Source organism: Periophthalmus magnuspinnatus, chromosome 11 (genome assembly GCF_009829125.3).
Source record: "Periophthalmus magnuspinnatus isolate fPerMag1 chromosome 11, fPerMag1.2.pri, whole genome shotgun sequence".
Classification (NCBI taxonomy): Eukaryota; Metazoa; Chordata; class Actinopteri; order Gobiiformes; family Gobiidae; genus Periophthalmus; species Periophthalmus magnuspinnatus.
Genome location: NC_047136.2, coordinates 31,858,568 through 31,874,962, shown reverse-complemented (window position 1 = coordinate 31,874,962; position 16,395 = coordinate 31,858,568). Strand labels below are relative to the sequence as shown.

Below are 16,395 nucleotides of genomic sequence, written 5' to 3'. Positions count from 1 at the left end.
CAAGCACACACACATACGCACACAATCCCACAGCAAACCACTCAGACTGCACACACACAGGCCCCCTCTGCACATCTTTGAGACTGTATGCACACACACATCTCCTCTGCACACCTTTGAGACTTTACACAGACACACACGCACATATGTCCCTTCTGCACACCACTCAGACTGCACACACGCACTCACACCCACACCCACACACCCCCACCCACACACCCACACACACACACACACACACACACACACAAACAAATATCCCGAGTGCACACCACTCAGACTGCACTCACACACACACACACACACAAACAAATGTCCTACTGCACACCACTCAGTTTGCACACACACACATAGCTCCCCACTGCACATCTTTGAGGCTGTACACACACAAATGTCACCACTGCACACCACTTAGTTTGCACACACACACACACACACACACAGGTCCCCTCTGCACATCTTTGAAACTGCACACACACATACACAAACAAATGTCCTGACTGCACACCACTCAGACTGCACACACACAGCTCCCCACTGCACACCACTCAGACTGTATGCACACACATGTCCCCACGGCACACCTCACACACACACCTCACACACACACACACACCCACACTTGTCCCCTCTGCGCACCACACACACACCACACACACGTTCTCAAACGCTGCTTGTTCTTGAAACGTGCACATGATTTATAATGTACTGTTTGTGTCTGTACATATGCAGTAAGTGAGTGATAAGATCAGACATGGTTAATAGAGCAGGGGTGATTCAGAGGGGAGTAGCAAGAACAAAGAAACAGACACACTCACAGATTTATACACATGCAGACACATCCTGACCCAGGAATTTACCTGCATTTTTCCAGAACAGGGTCATGTGTACCAGGACAGATTTCCCTCTTTCTCTGGTAAATTACTGGGAATATGCAGAGACAGCTTTTGCATTTCCTGGGTTACTCAAGCTTGGTTTCCTAGTTATGAGCTCGCTTTCCTGGTTATGAGACTGGTTTCTTGGTTACAATACATGGTTACATTCCAATCTCATCCTAAATGAGGCAGCAGCAGTTGCTATGTGAGAGTGCAGAGTATTGACATGGAATTCTATATCTTTGCCAATTACTTCAACTCAATCACTTGGCTAGCCGATGCTACCTGGAGTTACCTCAAATTCTTCACATAGAAATGAATGGTGAAGCCAATCCCCAATTTAAAGTATAATAATGTCTTAATTCAATTTATGTCCTTTATCTAGTCTCTTCACAGTAGCAAGTACACGAAAAGATTTAGTGGTCACTAAATGTTTACCACAATTTCTGAAATCTCGACTGAAAGTTGGTTAGCTTTTAGCTCAGATGCCACTTTTACTGTAAGTATGATCTGAAATAAAACACCAAAAGGTTTACACCAGGAGTGTCCGACTCAAATGATTATTCTGATCCAAGATGGCACCATGTACAGTCGCCTTGCTGATTTGGTGCGCTGTGTGTTCTTTTGTTTTTGTGTGTATTTTGTGTGTCAGCATGCTCTTACACCCGTGAAGAGCTTTTAAACATCAGAACGACTCCCACTGATCTACTGCCAGTTTTTTTTTTTTTTGTGCCTGCAGTAGATTTTGTTCACTTTTTTGGCCAAAAGAGTGAGATGCTGAAGACGGAGAAAGCGGGCAGGGGCCTTGGTGTGCCTTCGGAGACACGGCGCTCGCACGCCCTTACCTGGGATTTTCCTCTCTAACGTTCGCTCACTCAGCAACAAGACAGACGAACTGGCGCTTCGTCTTGCGCGTCTTGCATATTGTGCGTCACAGAGACATGGCTCAACGAGAGTATCCCGGACTGCACGCTTCAACCCCAGACAACGGGGACTCTCCGGGAGAAAGACAAAAGGTGGAGGTGTCTGTTTCTACATCAACAACGCCTGGTGTACGGATGTGACTGTGATCTCCCAACACTGGTCTCCCGCTGTGGAATATCTGTTCATTAACTGTAGGCCTTTCTATTCTCCACGTGAGTTTGCTTCATTCATTCTGGCCGCTGTTTACATCCCTCCGTGCGCGGACACGCACGAGGCCCAGTGTGTGCTCGCGGAGCAGATTCTGGATGTGGAGTGAAACTTACCGGACTCTTTATTAATCATCCTGGGGGATTTCAATAAGGGAAATCTGAGTCAGGAACTGCCCAAGTATAAACAGTTTATTAAATGCCCGACGAGAGAGCAGAAGATGCTGGATCATTGTTACACAACGGTCAGTGGAGCCTACAGAGCCCTGGCCCATGCTGCTCCAGGATTCTCTGATCATGTCATGGTTCACCTCATCCCTCCTTACAAACAACGGCTGAAACTCTCCAAACCTGCTGTGAGGACTTCTAAGAAGTGGACCAGTGAGGCTGTGGAGGAGCTTCGCACATGTTTGGACACTACAGACTGGGATGTGTTCAAGACCACATACAGTTTGGATGAGTACACAGACACTGTGATGTCATGCATTCAGTTCTGTGAGGACAGCATCGTTCTATCATGCACCAGGGTGACTTTTAACAACGACAAACCCTGGTTCACACCCAGACTGAGACATCTGAGGAGGGAAAAGGAGATGGCTTACAGCAGGGGTCTCAGACCATGGGCCAATTGCGGCCCGGGGGCGCAGAGTTTGTGGCCCTCGTCTTAATATTAAAGTTTAATGTTAGTGCGGCCCGCATGTTTGATATGTATGACACTTTACAGTGTTGTGTGCACAGCCTACCAATCACGGTGGGGTATATGGCTCCCGGGGGCGGGACATCGGGCTCAATGCAGAGAAACATTTCTCAATGAGTGAAAGTTACAACAGCGTTGTCATGGAGTTTTCTTCTGTGTCTGACCGATGCCTTGTTTCTATTGGACACACGCAGGCATTCATCCCAGCGCACTGCGTTCACAGCACTTCAAAAAAAGTTTTTTTAAGTTTCCGCCAAGCGGGACATTATACATATATATATATATATATATATATATATATATATATATATATATACGTATATAAATGTGTATAACTGTATACATATATTTATACACACACATGAATGGCACTGGCACTGGCAGAGTTAATATGACGTCTCTCTCTCTCTCTCTCTGATGAAATAAATCAAAGTGATGCAGCGGGATAAAAAAAAAAAGTAAGGAGCTCAATGCAGTGTAATGTGTCTGCAGTCACGTACACACCTGTCCGTCGGCAATAACAGTCCCCGGTAACCCGGATCAATTACAGGGTCGCACCATGGGTTTGTGGGTCAAACCCACGGCGCGATTGTGTCCCAATTCGCCACATGCACAGTTCAAACGAACGTCAAACTCTGTCTGTGCGCTTATGTAACGCATCTTATATGACGTCGCTGAAATAATTAGTTTTATTTATTTTAATTATTTATTATTTAATAGAAGAAGAGTCAAGGTGTCGTCATCACAGCCTTTATTTCTGCTTAAATTGAATGAAGTACTTTCCCTTTGAATATCAATATATAAATATAAGGTTTGAGGTGATTTTTTCCCAATTGTATCTTCTTCATAACTTTAACAAAATAAACTTTGTTAAAACGTAATAACAGAGACAGAGGTAACAGTATCATTTTTACATTCATAGTCTATAAACCAGAGAACGCAGATTAGTTGTACATAAAGTGGGATATTGCAGTTTAACGGTTCTGAATTTGATCTGTGGCTAAATCACTTAAATACCAGTAGAGGGTGCTGTTTACCTTCTATGCCTTCTATACCTGAGTGTGCCAGAGCTGCACAGTTTTTTTAATCATTAAAAACACGGCCTGTATGCATCTTTATTCAGATTTTACAGTTTCATGTAGCAACAGTTTCATGTCGCACTGTTGCAGGTGACGTAAACCAGTACTTACATTTGAATGTGTTTGGCATAGCGAACTCCATTTGCGTAGGCGCGGTGCATGACGGGATATAGCAGTGTGTGGAGTGTGCTCGGATGCACGCTACGGTCAATCTTCATGTAAACGCATGACACATTTTCGACCGCATTCATCGAGTGCATGAAATGGGACAGCAATTGTCGCGCCGGAAGTTATGTAAGCCCTTAAATGCACCGTTCGAACGACACTTGGAACGGTGCATTTTTTTTAACACCATTTCCTGTGGAAAACATAATGTGGCCCAGCCTCACCCAAACTCTGCCTCCAGCGGCCCCCAGGTAAATTGAGTTTGAGATCCCTGGCTTACAGGGCAGAAGATCATGAAGGCTACAGGCGTTGCAAGTATGCGTTTAGCAAAGAGATGGAAAAGGCTAAAGCAGAGTACAATATACGTCTGGAACAGCATTTCTCCACCAACGACTCTGCTTCTGTCTGGAGAGGGCTTAGGCAAATCACCCACTACAGGCCTGAAGCCCCTCCCACCGTGGACAACAAACAATTAGCAGAAAAGTTAAAGGGCTTTTTTTACAAGATTTGAGGTCTCACACCCCTCCCCCTCCTCCCGCACCATCATGGACATTACCTACAAACCCACCTCGGACCCCCCCTCCTCCCCCACTGCCCTCAGATTTGGAGCAGGATGTGACTAAGCTTTTCAGAAAGCAGAACCCCCGTCAGGCCCCGGGCCCGGACCGTGTCTCTCCTTCCACCCTAAGACACTGTGCTGAGGAACTGGCTCCTGTCTTCACGGACATCTTTAACACCTCCCTGGACTCATGTCACGTCCCAGACTGTTTCAAGCTGTCCACCATTGTCCCCGTCCCCAAGAAGCCCAGGATCACTGGACTTAATGACTACAGGCCTGTGGTGCTGACGTCTGTAGTCATGAAGTCATTTGAGCACCTGGTCCTGCACCACCTCAAGTCCTTCACCTCCCCCCTCCTGGACCCTCTGCAGTTTGCCTACAGAGCCAACCGGTCTGCAGACTACGCCATTAACCTGGCCCTTCACTTCATCCTCCAGCATCTGGACTCCCCAGGAACCTACGCCAGGATCCTGTTTGTGGACTTCAGCTTTGCGTTCAACACCATCCTCCCTGCTCTGCTCCAGGACAAGCTCACTCAGCTCAACGTGCCTGACTCCACCTGCAGATGGATCACTGCCTTCCTAACGGACCGGAGGCAACGCGTGCGGCTGGGGAAGAATGTCTCGGACACTCGGACTATCAGCACAGGAGCTCCACAGGGCTGTGTACTTTCTCCCCTGCTATTCTCTCTGTGCACCAACTGCTGCACCTCCAACCACGACTCCGTCAAACTGGTTAAGTTTGCGGATGACACCACCCTCATTGGACTCATCTCGGATGGCGATGAGTCTGCCTACAGGAGGAAGGTGGACCGGCTGGTGTCCTGGTGCAGCAGCAACAACCTGGAGCTTAACGCCCAGAAGACAGTGGAGATGATTGTGGACTTCAGGAAAGTCACAGTCCTCCTGCCTCCCCTCACCCTGACGGACTCCCCCATCACCACTGTGGACTCCTTCCGCTTCCTGGGCACCTGCATCACCCAGGATCACAAGTGGGAGCCGACCATCAGCTCCCTCATCAAAAAAGCCCAGCTTAGGATGTTCTACCTGCGGCAGCTGAGGAAACTCAAGCTGCCAGTCCAGATGATGGTGCAGTTTTACATGGCCATCATTGAGTCCATCCTCACCTCCTTCATCACTGTGTGGTTCTCTGGGGCCACTGCCAGGGACAGACAGACTGCAGCGCATTGTGCCTCTGCTGAGAAGGTGATTGGCTGCAGCCTTCCATCTCTACAGGACCTGTACGTCTCCAGGACTCGGGGGGAGCAGGCCGTATAGCAGCTGACACCTCTCACCCTGGACATGGACTATTTGAGCCACTTCCCTCTGGCAGGAGGCTACGGTCCATTGGGACCAGAACCTCTCATCATAAGAACAGTTTCTTCCCCTCTGCCATTTGTCTTATGAACACTTTATAATATCTGCACATAACTGGACACTTAATAACACCAGTCACTTTAATAAGTCATGTTTGCACTGTTATTCTGATGCTGCTGTTGTATATATTACTTATACTTATCTCTAAGTATTTTATTTTTAAGCATATCTTTTTAAACTCTGTGCATGCCCTTATTTGTATTTGTATTTATTCAGTGTGTTTTATGTTACACTTTATCACCACAGTAAGTTCCTAGTTTGTGAACTCTGTTCACAGGTGATGGCAATAAAAGTCTTCTGATTCTGGGTCAAAATTAAAAACCGGGACTAAGTCGCAGGCCAAACTAAATATTTATTGAAACATTTTAACAACATCTGCATGTTTTTCAGAAGGAGTGGATTAAATTTGAGTGAGGCAACAGGTAGCAGATGGTAATGAGTATCAACAGAAGTGGTGGGGGCCAGCGCCCAATGTATTTGCAAAGCTTTCTGGGATTCGTAGTATTAGTGGTGTATGTGCTATACTGGTGCGGCAGCCGGCGGGCCAACTCTAATACATATTTGATATGATCTCGAGGGCCAAATATAATTATATCGAGGGCCAAATTTGGCCCGCTGGTGTGAGTCTGACATGTCTGGTTTACACCCTCTACAATGACTTAACAAAAAGGCCTTGAGCTCACATTAATGTGGTTGATTGGTTGGTACCAGCTGACACCCTCTGAATTATATTCATACTTTGTATTTTTCCTATAGCCATTGGCATTATCATGCAAAAAAATGCAGTGTTCCAAAATCTTCCTGTACTAGCCATGTTAAGTGGAATAATCCACTAATTGTATGTCTATGGTGTGTAGAGCCACGTACAGGTTAAGTGTGAACAGAGCAGCACTGTTCTGGGACTGGGACACACTGGGTCTAATAGACTCTAAAGCCTTGTGTCCACAGCACTTCTTTTTTTTTTTTTCATTATAAAATAGTTGGATGTCACAATATACGACATGATGGATTTAAATTGTAGCAGCACATGTGCGCACTGTGCGATGCTGCATACAATAAGTCATAGAAAAGCCCAAAGTTTGTCAGAGTAAATATCAGGCTCCAGGCTCTGTGTGGCCACACCTCCTGTAATTGTGAAGGAATTGATTGCAGACCAGGTAGAGAGTTGAAAGTTTTACCTGATCAGATGAATGAAGGTACAGACAGCAGCCACATGCATATTACATTACAAAGGAGAGGTAAACTCATTTTACATACTGTCCGTACAAGGTCATAAATAGATATACCGTTAACTGTTTACAGGAAGGTAGAATATGTCACTAAAAAGATGCAGTCACTGAAACAATGTATTTCAAGGCCTGGTGTCAAATGAAAGATGAAGAGCCGTATCCTGTAAGTAGCAGGTTCCAGAGTAGACATCTTAAAATAAGCACGTGTAGCATTCTTAGTGAGAAACAAGTTAACCTCCATATCTGTATCACACAGTATTCAACACAAGGGTTAAGAGTAAAGAAACAAAACAAAAATCATGCTTTCACCTCTGTAATTGTTAAGGTTAGCTAAGTCTAGTGCTACATGCTACCAGTGTTTTCACATTTTTAAAAGTTAGTGAATGTAAAGGACTCTGACTCTAACAGACTCTAACTGACAGATTGTAGTAGGCTGTAACCGACTCTGACAGACAAATTCTAACAAACTCTAACAGACCCTGACAGACTCTAACAGACTCTAACAGACTCTGACAGACTCTGACAGACCCTGACAGACTCTAACAGACTCTGACAGACTCTGACAGACCCTGACAGACTCTAACAGACTCTGACAGACCCTGACAGACTCTAACAGACTCTGACAGACCCTGACAGACTCTAACAGACTCTAACAGACTCTGACAGACCCTGACAGACTCTAACAGACTCTGACAGACTCTGACAGACCCTGACAGACTCTAACAGACTCTGACAGACCCTGACAGACTCTAACAGACTCTGACAGACCCTGACAGACTCTAACAGACCCTGACAGACTCTAACAGATCCTGACAGACTCTAACAAACTCTAACAGACTCTGACAGACTCTGACAGACCCTGACAGACTCTGACAGACCCTGACAGACTCTGACAGACCCTGACAGACTCTAACAGACTCTGACAGACCCTGACAGACTCTAACAGACTCTAACAGACTCTGACAGACTCTGACAGACCCTGACAGACTCTAACAGACCCTGACAGACTCTAACAGATCCTGACAGACTCTAACAAACTCTAACAGACCCTGACAGACTCTAACAGACTCTGACAGACTCTGACAGACCCTGACAGACTCTAACAGACCCTGACAGACTCTAACAGACCCTGACAGACTCTAACAGACCTTGACAGACTCTGACAGACCCTGGCAGACTCTAATAGACCCTGACAGACTCTAACAGACCCTGACAGACTCTAACAAACCCTGACAGACTCTGACAGACCCTGACAGACTGTAACAGACCCTGACAGACTCTAACAAACTCTAACAGACCCTGACAGACTCTAACAAACTCTAACAGACCCTGACAGACTCTAACAAACTCTAACAGACTCTGAAAGACTCTAACAGACTCTGACAGACTCTGACAGACTCTGACAGACTCTAACAGACTCTGACAGACCCTGATAGACTCTAACAGACTCTGACAGACCCTGACAGACTCTATCATACCCTGACAGACTCTAACAGACCCTGACAGACTCTAACAAACTCTAACAGAGCCTGACAGACTCTAACAGACCCTGACAGACTCTAACAGACTCTGACAGACTCTAACAGACCCTGAGAGACCCTGACAGACTCTAACAGACTCTAACAGACCCTGACAGACTCTGACAGGCTCTGACAGACCCTGACAGACTCTGACAGACCCTGACAGACTCTAACAGACCCTGACAGACTCTGACAGACTCTGACAGACCCTGACAGACTCTGACAGACTCTGACAGACCCTGACAGACTCTAACAGACTCTGACAGACTCTGAAAGACTCTAACAGACCCTGACAGACTCTAACAGACTTTGACAGACTCTAAGAGCCTCTTGCTCTAACTTTCTAACAGACTCTGACAGACTTTGACACACTCTGACGACTAACATTCTAACAGGCTCTAACAGACTCTGACAGGCTCTGACAGGCTCTGACAGGCTCTGACAGAATCTGACAGACTCTGACAGGCTCTGATAGATTCTTACACACTTTGACACACTGTGATGACTCTGACATACTCTAACAGATTCTGACAGACTCTGACAGACTCTAACAGACTTTAACCAACTCTGACAGACTCTAACAGACTAACATACTCTGATAGACTCTGACAGGCTCTGACAGCGATGACAGATTCTGACTCTAAAGTACTCTAAAGTACTCTAAAGGACTCTAAAGGACTCTAAATGATTCTGACAGTGTGAGAAACATACTGTTGCTTGAGGAATTTATCATGAACATTTGCAGTCTCCATGTGTCTGATCTGATTGGTCATAAAGGCGCTGCTGTGCTAAGCCTTTTGGGACACTGCCTGCAACTGACGCGAAGCACGTTGGTTTGACATCTCCTCAGCACAGAATAAACATTGACATCTTCTGCATATGATGAATATGTCCACCAAATGCCAACGCCGTCAATTACCTCCACATCCAAGTCTTATGGGAAGGCATGTCCACAAATTGAAACATATTGGAGCAGAAAAGGTTAATGAAGACAAAAATGAAGCAGAAATTCAAATGTCCAACAGAGAATCCAGCTCGACTCCCCTGATGCTGGCTCTTTCATAATAAGATGTGCACACACGTCTCCATTTGTGTTGATATCAGTGTCCATTTGAGTAAACCTGTTGTGTTCTCAGAGAAGGCCAGGAGGCGCTGTGACGAGGGAGGTCAGTGGACAGAGCTTTCCACATGTGTGCGTCTGGACAAAGCACTCACGGTAATCAGTCTCATGTGCATTCTGGACACTTGACAGCTGCCTAGGGCAAAGGGACTAGCAATAGACAAACTGTCACATGGAAATGTCTACAAAATATCATTTGTATATCTTGCTATTTCAAATACATATTTCTATTATTTCAAATATGTTATGCAAAAATTTGTCAATTGTAACAAACAGTTGTATGGAAAACCACAAAGATATAAATGTATCATATTAAGAAAAAAACAGTTAAATGTATTTTTCCACCAACACTCCCTTCTCAAACTATTTAAAATAGTATAGTGTAATATTTAATGGGATTTGGATATCATTGCATTTTTTCATCAGGTAAAAGTGTACTAAGACTAATTATGCTTTATTAAGTATTTGTTAAGGTTGGCCAAACCCCAGAGAAACAATAATAGAATTTTCACATTATGTAGGCATGTAATAATGATTAACTAATGTCTAACTAACTCCGTGAGTTCATGATTAGTTCAACCAGGAGCAAATACTGTTTTCACTAAAGTGAAGACTAAAGTGAAGACTAAAGTGAAGACTAAAGTGAAGACTAAAGTAAAGACTAAAGTGATTGCCCCTTCAAGCCTGTACAAGAATGCAGGGCAGTAAAGTAATCCAGGCCTATAGGGGCAAACATTGGTATCTAAAGAAGGGCTAATTCTGCATCAGGCTGGTGCATGTATGGGAACATGACTGTAAACTTTAAAGTTTTGAGGTTCCATTTAAAAAGGTTTGAAAAAACATTAAAAAGCATATTTATTATTTTGTATTATTATTATTATTATTATTTACATTTGAAAGTATTCGTAGTAAGATATTTATAAGATGTTTTGCAAACAAAACAGATTTTGATTGTGTTTGTAAATGTTCTGAAAACATCCAGCTGTTTTGTATCCATGTTTCTTGGCTTGCTTTTTTATGTAGAGTTGATTCCCACCTCTGTGAGAAAATGGGTAATGGCATAGATAATGGCTAGTACAGCACCTTAACAAATACTTAATTCAGTCTAAATAGTCTTCACTTTAGTGTTTACAAAACAGTATTTGCTCCTGGTTGAACTAATCATGAACTCACGGAGTTAGTTAGACATTAGTTAATCATTATTACATGCCTACATAATGTGAAAATGTTATTATTGTTTCTCTGGGGTTTGGCCAACCTTAACAAATACTTAACAAAGCATAATTAGTCTTTACTTTAGAAAAGCTCTAAAAAAGACTTACTTAACAGGTAATAGCTGCCTGAATTATCATTGAACTCGTAACTTACTAATCATTAAGTGTTTGAGTTGATACTTAACTAACCATTTGTGTGTGTATTTGTAAATGCATATTTAAGGAGTAACTAAGTGTGAAATAAGTATAAGTAACTATATACAACATTAATTGCTAATTAAGTGTTAATTAAGGTAGTAATTAAGTAGTTATTAAGCATGAATCATTATTAATTGTTTGTTCATTATTAATTATGTCTTTGTTCATGCTTTATTAAGGCTAAACAGGCTATAGTTATTATAAAGTGTTATTATAAACCCAACACTTCTGTTGACACATGAGGTTGGTAGACCTTCCACCAGAAAATATACATAGTACATATTCTACTTTAGAATCTGAAGTATAGACCTTTGTTGATTTCAGATGTTGATAGTTTCAGCTTCGTTCTGCCATGCTCCACAGAAGTGTCACTAAATGTTGCTGTAATGTCTGCTTAGTTGATTTAAACCGATTTTGCAGTCCAGCTTCTTCAGAACTGTATCCCAAGTGTGAGAAAGTTGGTGCATCCCCTGATTCTGATTTACAGTCTAGTGGGCACGTTTCTGGGTTTTGATGGCCTCCCTGATCTTGATGGGACTTCCATTCCATGAAACGGTTTTCCCTTTTGAAGTGGTCTGATATTGTGGACTGTTGTACTTGGTAGGCTTGTTGCTTAGTGAGCCACACCCGAATGACTAACATCACATAACAAGGTGGCAAGGAGTGCAGCTGAAACGATCAAGGTCTGTACATAAGATCTAAAGTATCATCAATACATAAGATCTAATGAACCTAATCAGACTACAGAACTTGTCACTAATATAACAATCAGATTTAAACATAGAAAGTAGTTCTTGGATTCAGCATTTGCTCTTATATAATTACATTACTGTTAAAGCAATATTCTTCATGTATGTGTCCAATGAAACCCAAAATAAGATCATTATAAACTTTTAAAAAGTCCACAAACCCAGACCTTGAGCTAGTGTGAGTGGTTATCTTTGTCATGTAGTATGTGCAGAAGACTGTCATGGCTGACATGTCAGTGGAGAGGTCTGCAGAGGAGGACCTGGACCTGGAGGAGAATAGAGCTCTGAACAAACATCTGAAGGAGAGAAGACTCAGGTGTGAGACGCTGAAGGAGGAGACACCACAGGGAGCAGGTCAGACACTGTCCCATCCTCTTGTTGTTAATACAAATGGATTTAAACAACACATTCCCAGGAGCCTGTGATCAATACAAGTGTTCATTGTCCTGCTTACAAAAAAGGTGAGCGTGATTCACTGAAAAACATACTGGCTAATGCTAGCTAGCTTGTGACTGTAACTTTATGTGTGAGACTTTAAGAGCAAGTACAAATCATTTTACCTGTTTTTCCAGCTAAGGTCTGTAACATGTGATTTATACAGTAAACACTATATCAACTAATTATAAAATGACAATGTAAAACAGTGCATGAATACTGTAGCTGCTGTTGACTACAATACACTATCATCATGAAAAGCAGTGGATAATTAGCTGGGGAGATTATAACAAGACTTCAATGGAGTTGTTAAAGGCACTGTACCTGATTTTTACTGTCTAAGAAACTAATATTGAAACTAGACACTAATTTGAGCAGGTGTTGATACTGCAAAAAATCATATAATCAGGACAAAACCTGATCTTTTCTTCATTTTGAACCTTATGCGTTATGTTACTGTTCAGTGGTTATGGTTGTGGATGGTTGCATTCTGTTTTTATTTTCATTGTGCTGTTGTAATTGATATTGAGTATTGAATGAATTTCTTTGTATTGAAATTGAGTTTGAAAGTTTATAGTGACAACCCTATTCACCATAATGACTTAAGCACATTTCACAGCTTTCAGAGGCCAAAGTGCAGTTTTCCATCATAGCAAAACTAAAAACACCTAGCATGCTAACACTTAGTTCCTGATTATCAAACAATTAAATTCTTTATCATTAGATGCCAACAGTACACAGCAGACATATTTTGACCTCAAGAGCAGCTTATATAATACGACTTTGCTCAAATACTTGGGAAAAGATACGGGCTCTTTACTTTTATATTAGTATTGAACACCATCTTTGTATTTCACATCTTACAGCTGATAGTATTGTATTAAACCTACCTTTATAAAGTTTCCATGGCTTTGTGCTGCAGGGCCGTACTGCAGTGCTGAGTGGGATGGGTTCTTGTGCTGGGAACACACCCCTGCAGGAGGCGTGGCCTCCCAGAAATGCCCCACCTCCGACTGGACTGGAGACCCCACAGGTGAACAGCACCCCTTGCCATTCAAAAGGGGTCAACTAAAAAGGGCTAATACACACACCAAAAATCTGGAGTTACCAGATTATGTAAATATCAGTTCCATCCATAGACTGTATATATGCATCATATTTTCTGGTCTATAACATTTTTTTTTATAGCTTGGCTGGGGGTGCGACTTATACTCACATGTGACTTATATGTGGAATTATTAAAATATATAATTTTACATCTTTGTTACTGTCACAGTGACAACCGTGTGAGGGCACTCTAGGCTTCTGTACCAGGAACTACTACTCCTGTACTATTTAAAGTTTAAAATTTTACCATTACAGTAATTTAAAAGACATCTGAGAAAGACTTAACAAAAATAAAAATTCCCCCTAAAAGAAAATGGTATTCTGCTGCGTCTGATGACAGCCAGTTGGAAGAGGAAGCAATGCTTCATCTACCTCCAGAGTTGGCAGAGTTGTTCAGAAGTGGCACCAAGGGTGAAGAATTCAATGGATTTTGTGATTTGGAGTGATATCGAGAGTAAACTTGTGAGCTGTTTTTTTTTTAGTTAATATTTTACGTTAACAAACCAGACACGTACTGTATTCAGGTCTGTCTGTGCTTCATGTAGCTGAATAAATATAAATGTGTTACGTTAGCGTGCTGTACTGATATTCAGCCTGTTGTATGATTATTATAACTTGTCTTTAAAGATAAAATGTCTGCTCTTGGTCTCGGATTTTGTAAAATACATTTCGGTGCGACTTATATGTGTTTTTTTCTTCATTATTATGATTTTTTCGGCTGGTTCAATTTATACTCCAGAAAATACGGTAAATGGACATAACTAACCTGCTAGCCGCAGCGTTTCAAATAGGAAGTGATAATGGTTGCGCTGGACTCTGGCTCCAGTTCACTTTATAGTGAAAAACTGTGTCCCCTCTCTAACTGCTGCAGTGAACTTTGTGAGTTTGGTCTTAAAATGTTCGTATTAACCTTTCTACATGATTCTGGAGTTTTATTCACTATTGTGTCCGTAAATAAAGATATGAGCATAACAAAGCTGGCTATGATGCTCGCGGTTCGAACTCGACTCCAAATTGGCCCTTTTAACTGAGCTTCATTTAGAGCCACTTCTTTATACTGATGTGAGTAATCTGATTTTTCACACCTACACAGACTGAAAGATTATTATTTTAATGGTAAATGGAATGGTCACATTTTTCTACAGTGGTTTTCTACCTTCAAGGCACTCAAAGCGCTTTACAACAAGGAACCACTCACACACACATTCATACACCTGAGTTAGAATCGCACCACCAACCTATGGATCAGTGGATCTGACCGCTCAACCAATGATGTTTATGTCAAGAGCCGCCAACCTTCAGATCAGTGGACAAACACTCTACCAACTGAGCTACTGTCGCCCCCATTCATTCATTATACTTGTCTTGTGCATGTAAACACACACCAAACATCAGATCTAAATGTTAGGTTCTGATCTGATTATTCAAGTTACTTTCTGATTTTTATTGGCCATATAAATGTTCCCCCTTTTGGGAAAAAAGGATGGTTTAGATTTATTTTGATGAGTAAAAAACAGTATTTTCTTGATTTAATTGTTTTCATTCATTCCTACTGTCCTCAGAGACTGTCAGGAGGTTCTGCTCGGAGGAGGGGCAGTGGTTGAACAGCAGCAGCCATGGAGCCAACAGCAGTGTGTGTGTGGGAGATCCCAGGGTGAGGCACAGGGCCATAACGGGTGATAAGAGCTGCCACAACAACCACAGTCTGTAGGCATTAGCAAAGTGAAAATGCAAATGAGGGAAATCATTTGGGCAAAAAATGTCAATGCTGCTGAAATATACTTAAAACAAATTGTTTAGAACTTTAAGCCGCATTTGTGGAAGTTAGCCTGAACTTAGAAAAGCTTTATGGAGTTACCTGTAAAAGAGCGAGGACCAAATTGACTTTGAACTGTTGAAATATTTAGGAACAAATTTATTTATTTATTTTTTAAAAGACTTCTAGATAACTAAACATCCTGGAACAAACTGTATACAGCCTGCTCTCTTTCTGTTTTAAAAAATTACTACAATCACAACTTGACCGGGATGCCAGTGAGTAAACCTGCAGATATAGGACAGTATATGGACAGGCCTCATGGGAAACCTCAGAACCTCCAGAATTCACTAATTTGCAGAGGCTGCACTAGCACTGATCAGAGAGAGTCCTTTCAGGTTTAAAACAACTGGATTTCAGAAATAAAACTGGCAATCCAAATGACAGATTCATGTGAGACTCATTCTGGTTTCTGATTGGATAATCATCTTGAGAACCAAAACACCAAATTATAATATGGCCATCATTTTCAATATTTTTTGTAATTAATAATACAACAGCACTGTAATAGTTATCAGTAAAACCTGATTGAGCATGTCATGTTCAATTTATTTTTGTTGTGCCCAAAATCACAACAGCAGTCACCTCTTAGGGCTGAACATGAATTAATTAATAATGAATTAACATGAATTAATTAATAATTGATTTAACCAACAGAAAGTTATCAAATCAACAATGAAACAGAATGTTTACCTCATAAAATCAGAACAAGTATAAGACACATTGACTAGTATACACACATGGATTTACTATGGAGCCTACTGGACCACTGAGGAATAACACAAATATAAGGCTGTGGCCTCATATTTGTGCTATTCCTCAGTGGTTCAGGGAAAAGAAAAGAAAGTACTGGGGAAGCAGTTTGGAATAATGGATAGTTATAATTATAGCCTGTGTTTGGACCAAAATAAGAGAGCTTAGAGTGAGGTGGGAGTGAGGTCGTAGTGAGAACCCCCTTCACAGATGTATGGACACATTTGGCTTCTCTTTAACATTCCTCATGTCTCTGGCTCTCTAGCAGCCCAGTCCACGTCAGCAGATCTGTCCCGCCTGAGGGAGGTGATTTTGGTTTAATCTGGCGGGGAACTATGCTCTGAAAGATCTGCTCCGGTCCTCAACACAACCG

The 16,395-nt window shown here is 42.2% G+C and overlaps 1 protein-coding gene across 1 annotated transcript in view; it reads left to right on the top strand.

Moving 5' to 3' along the window:
• Positions 1–16,395, top strand: part of calcr (calcitonin receptor) — a 203,819-nt gene that overhangs the window by 121,218 nt on the left and 66,206 nt on the right. The window contains exons 5-8 of the mRNA XM_055225250.1: positions 9,767–9,846; positions 12,115–12,265; positions 13,269–13,379; positions 15,016–15,107. Coding sequence (XP_055081225.1) covers positions 9,767–9,846; positions 12,115–12,265; positions 13,269–13,379; positions 15,016–15,107 — 434 coding nt within the window. The remainder of the gene's footprint in view (positions 1–9,766; positions 9,847–12,114; positions 12,266–13,268; positions 13,380–15,015; positions 15,108–16,395) is intronic.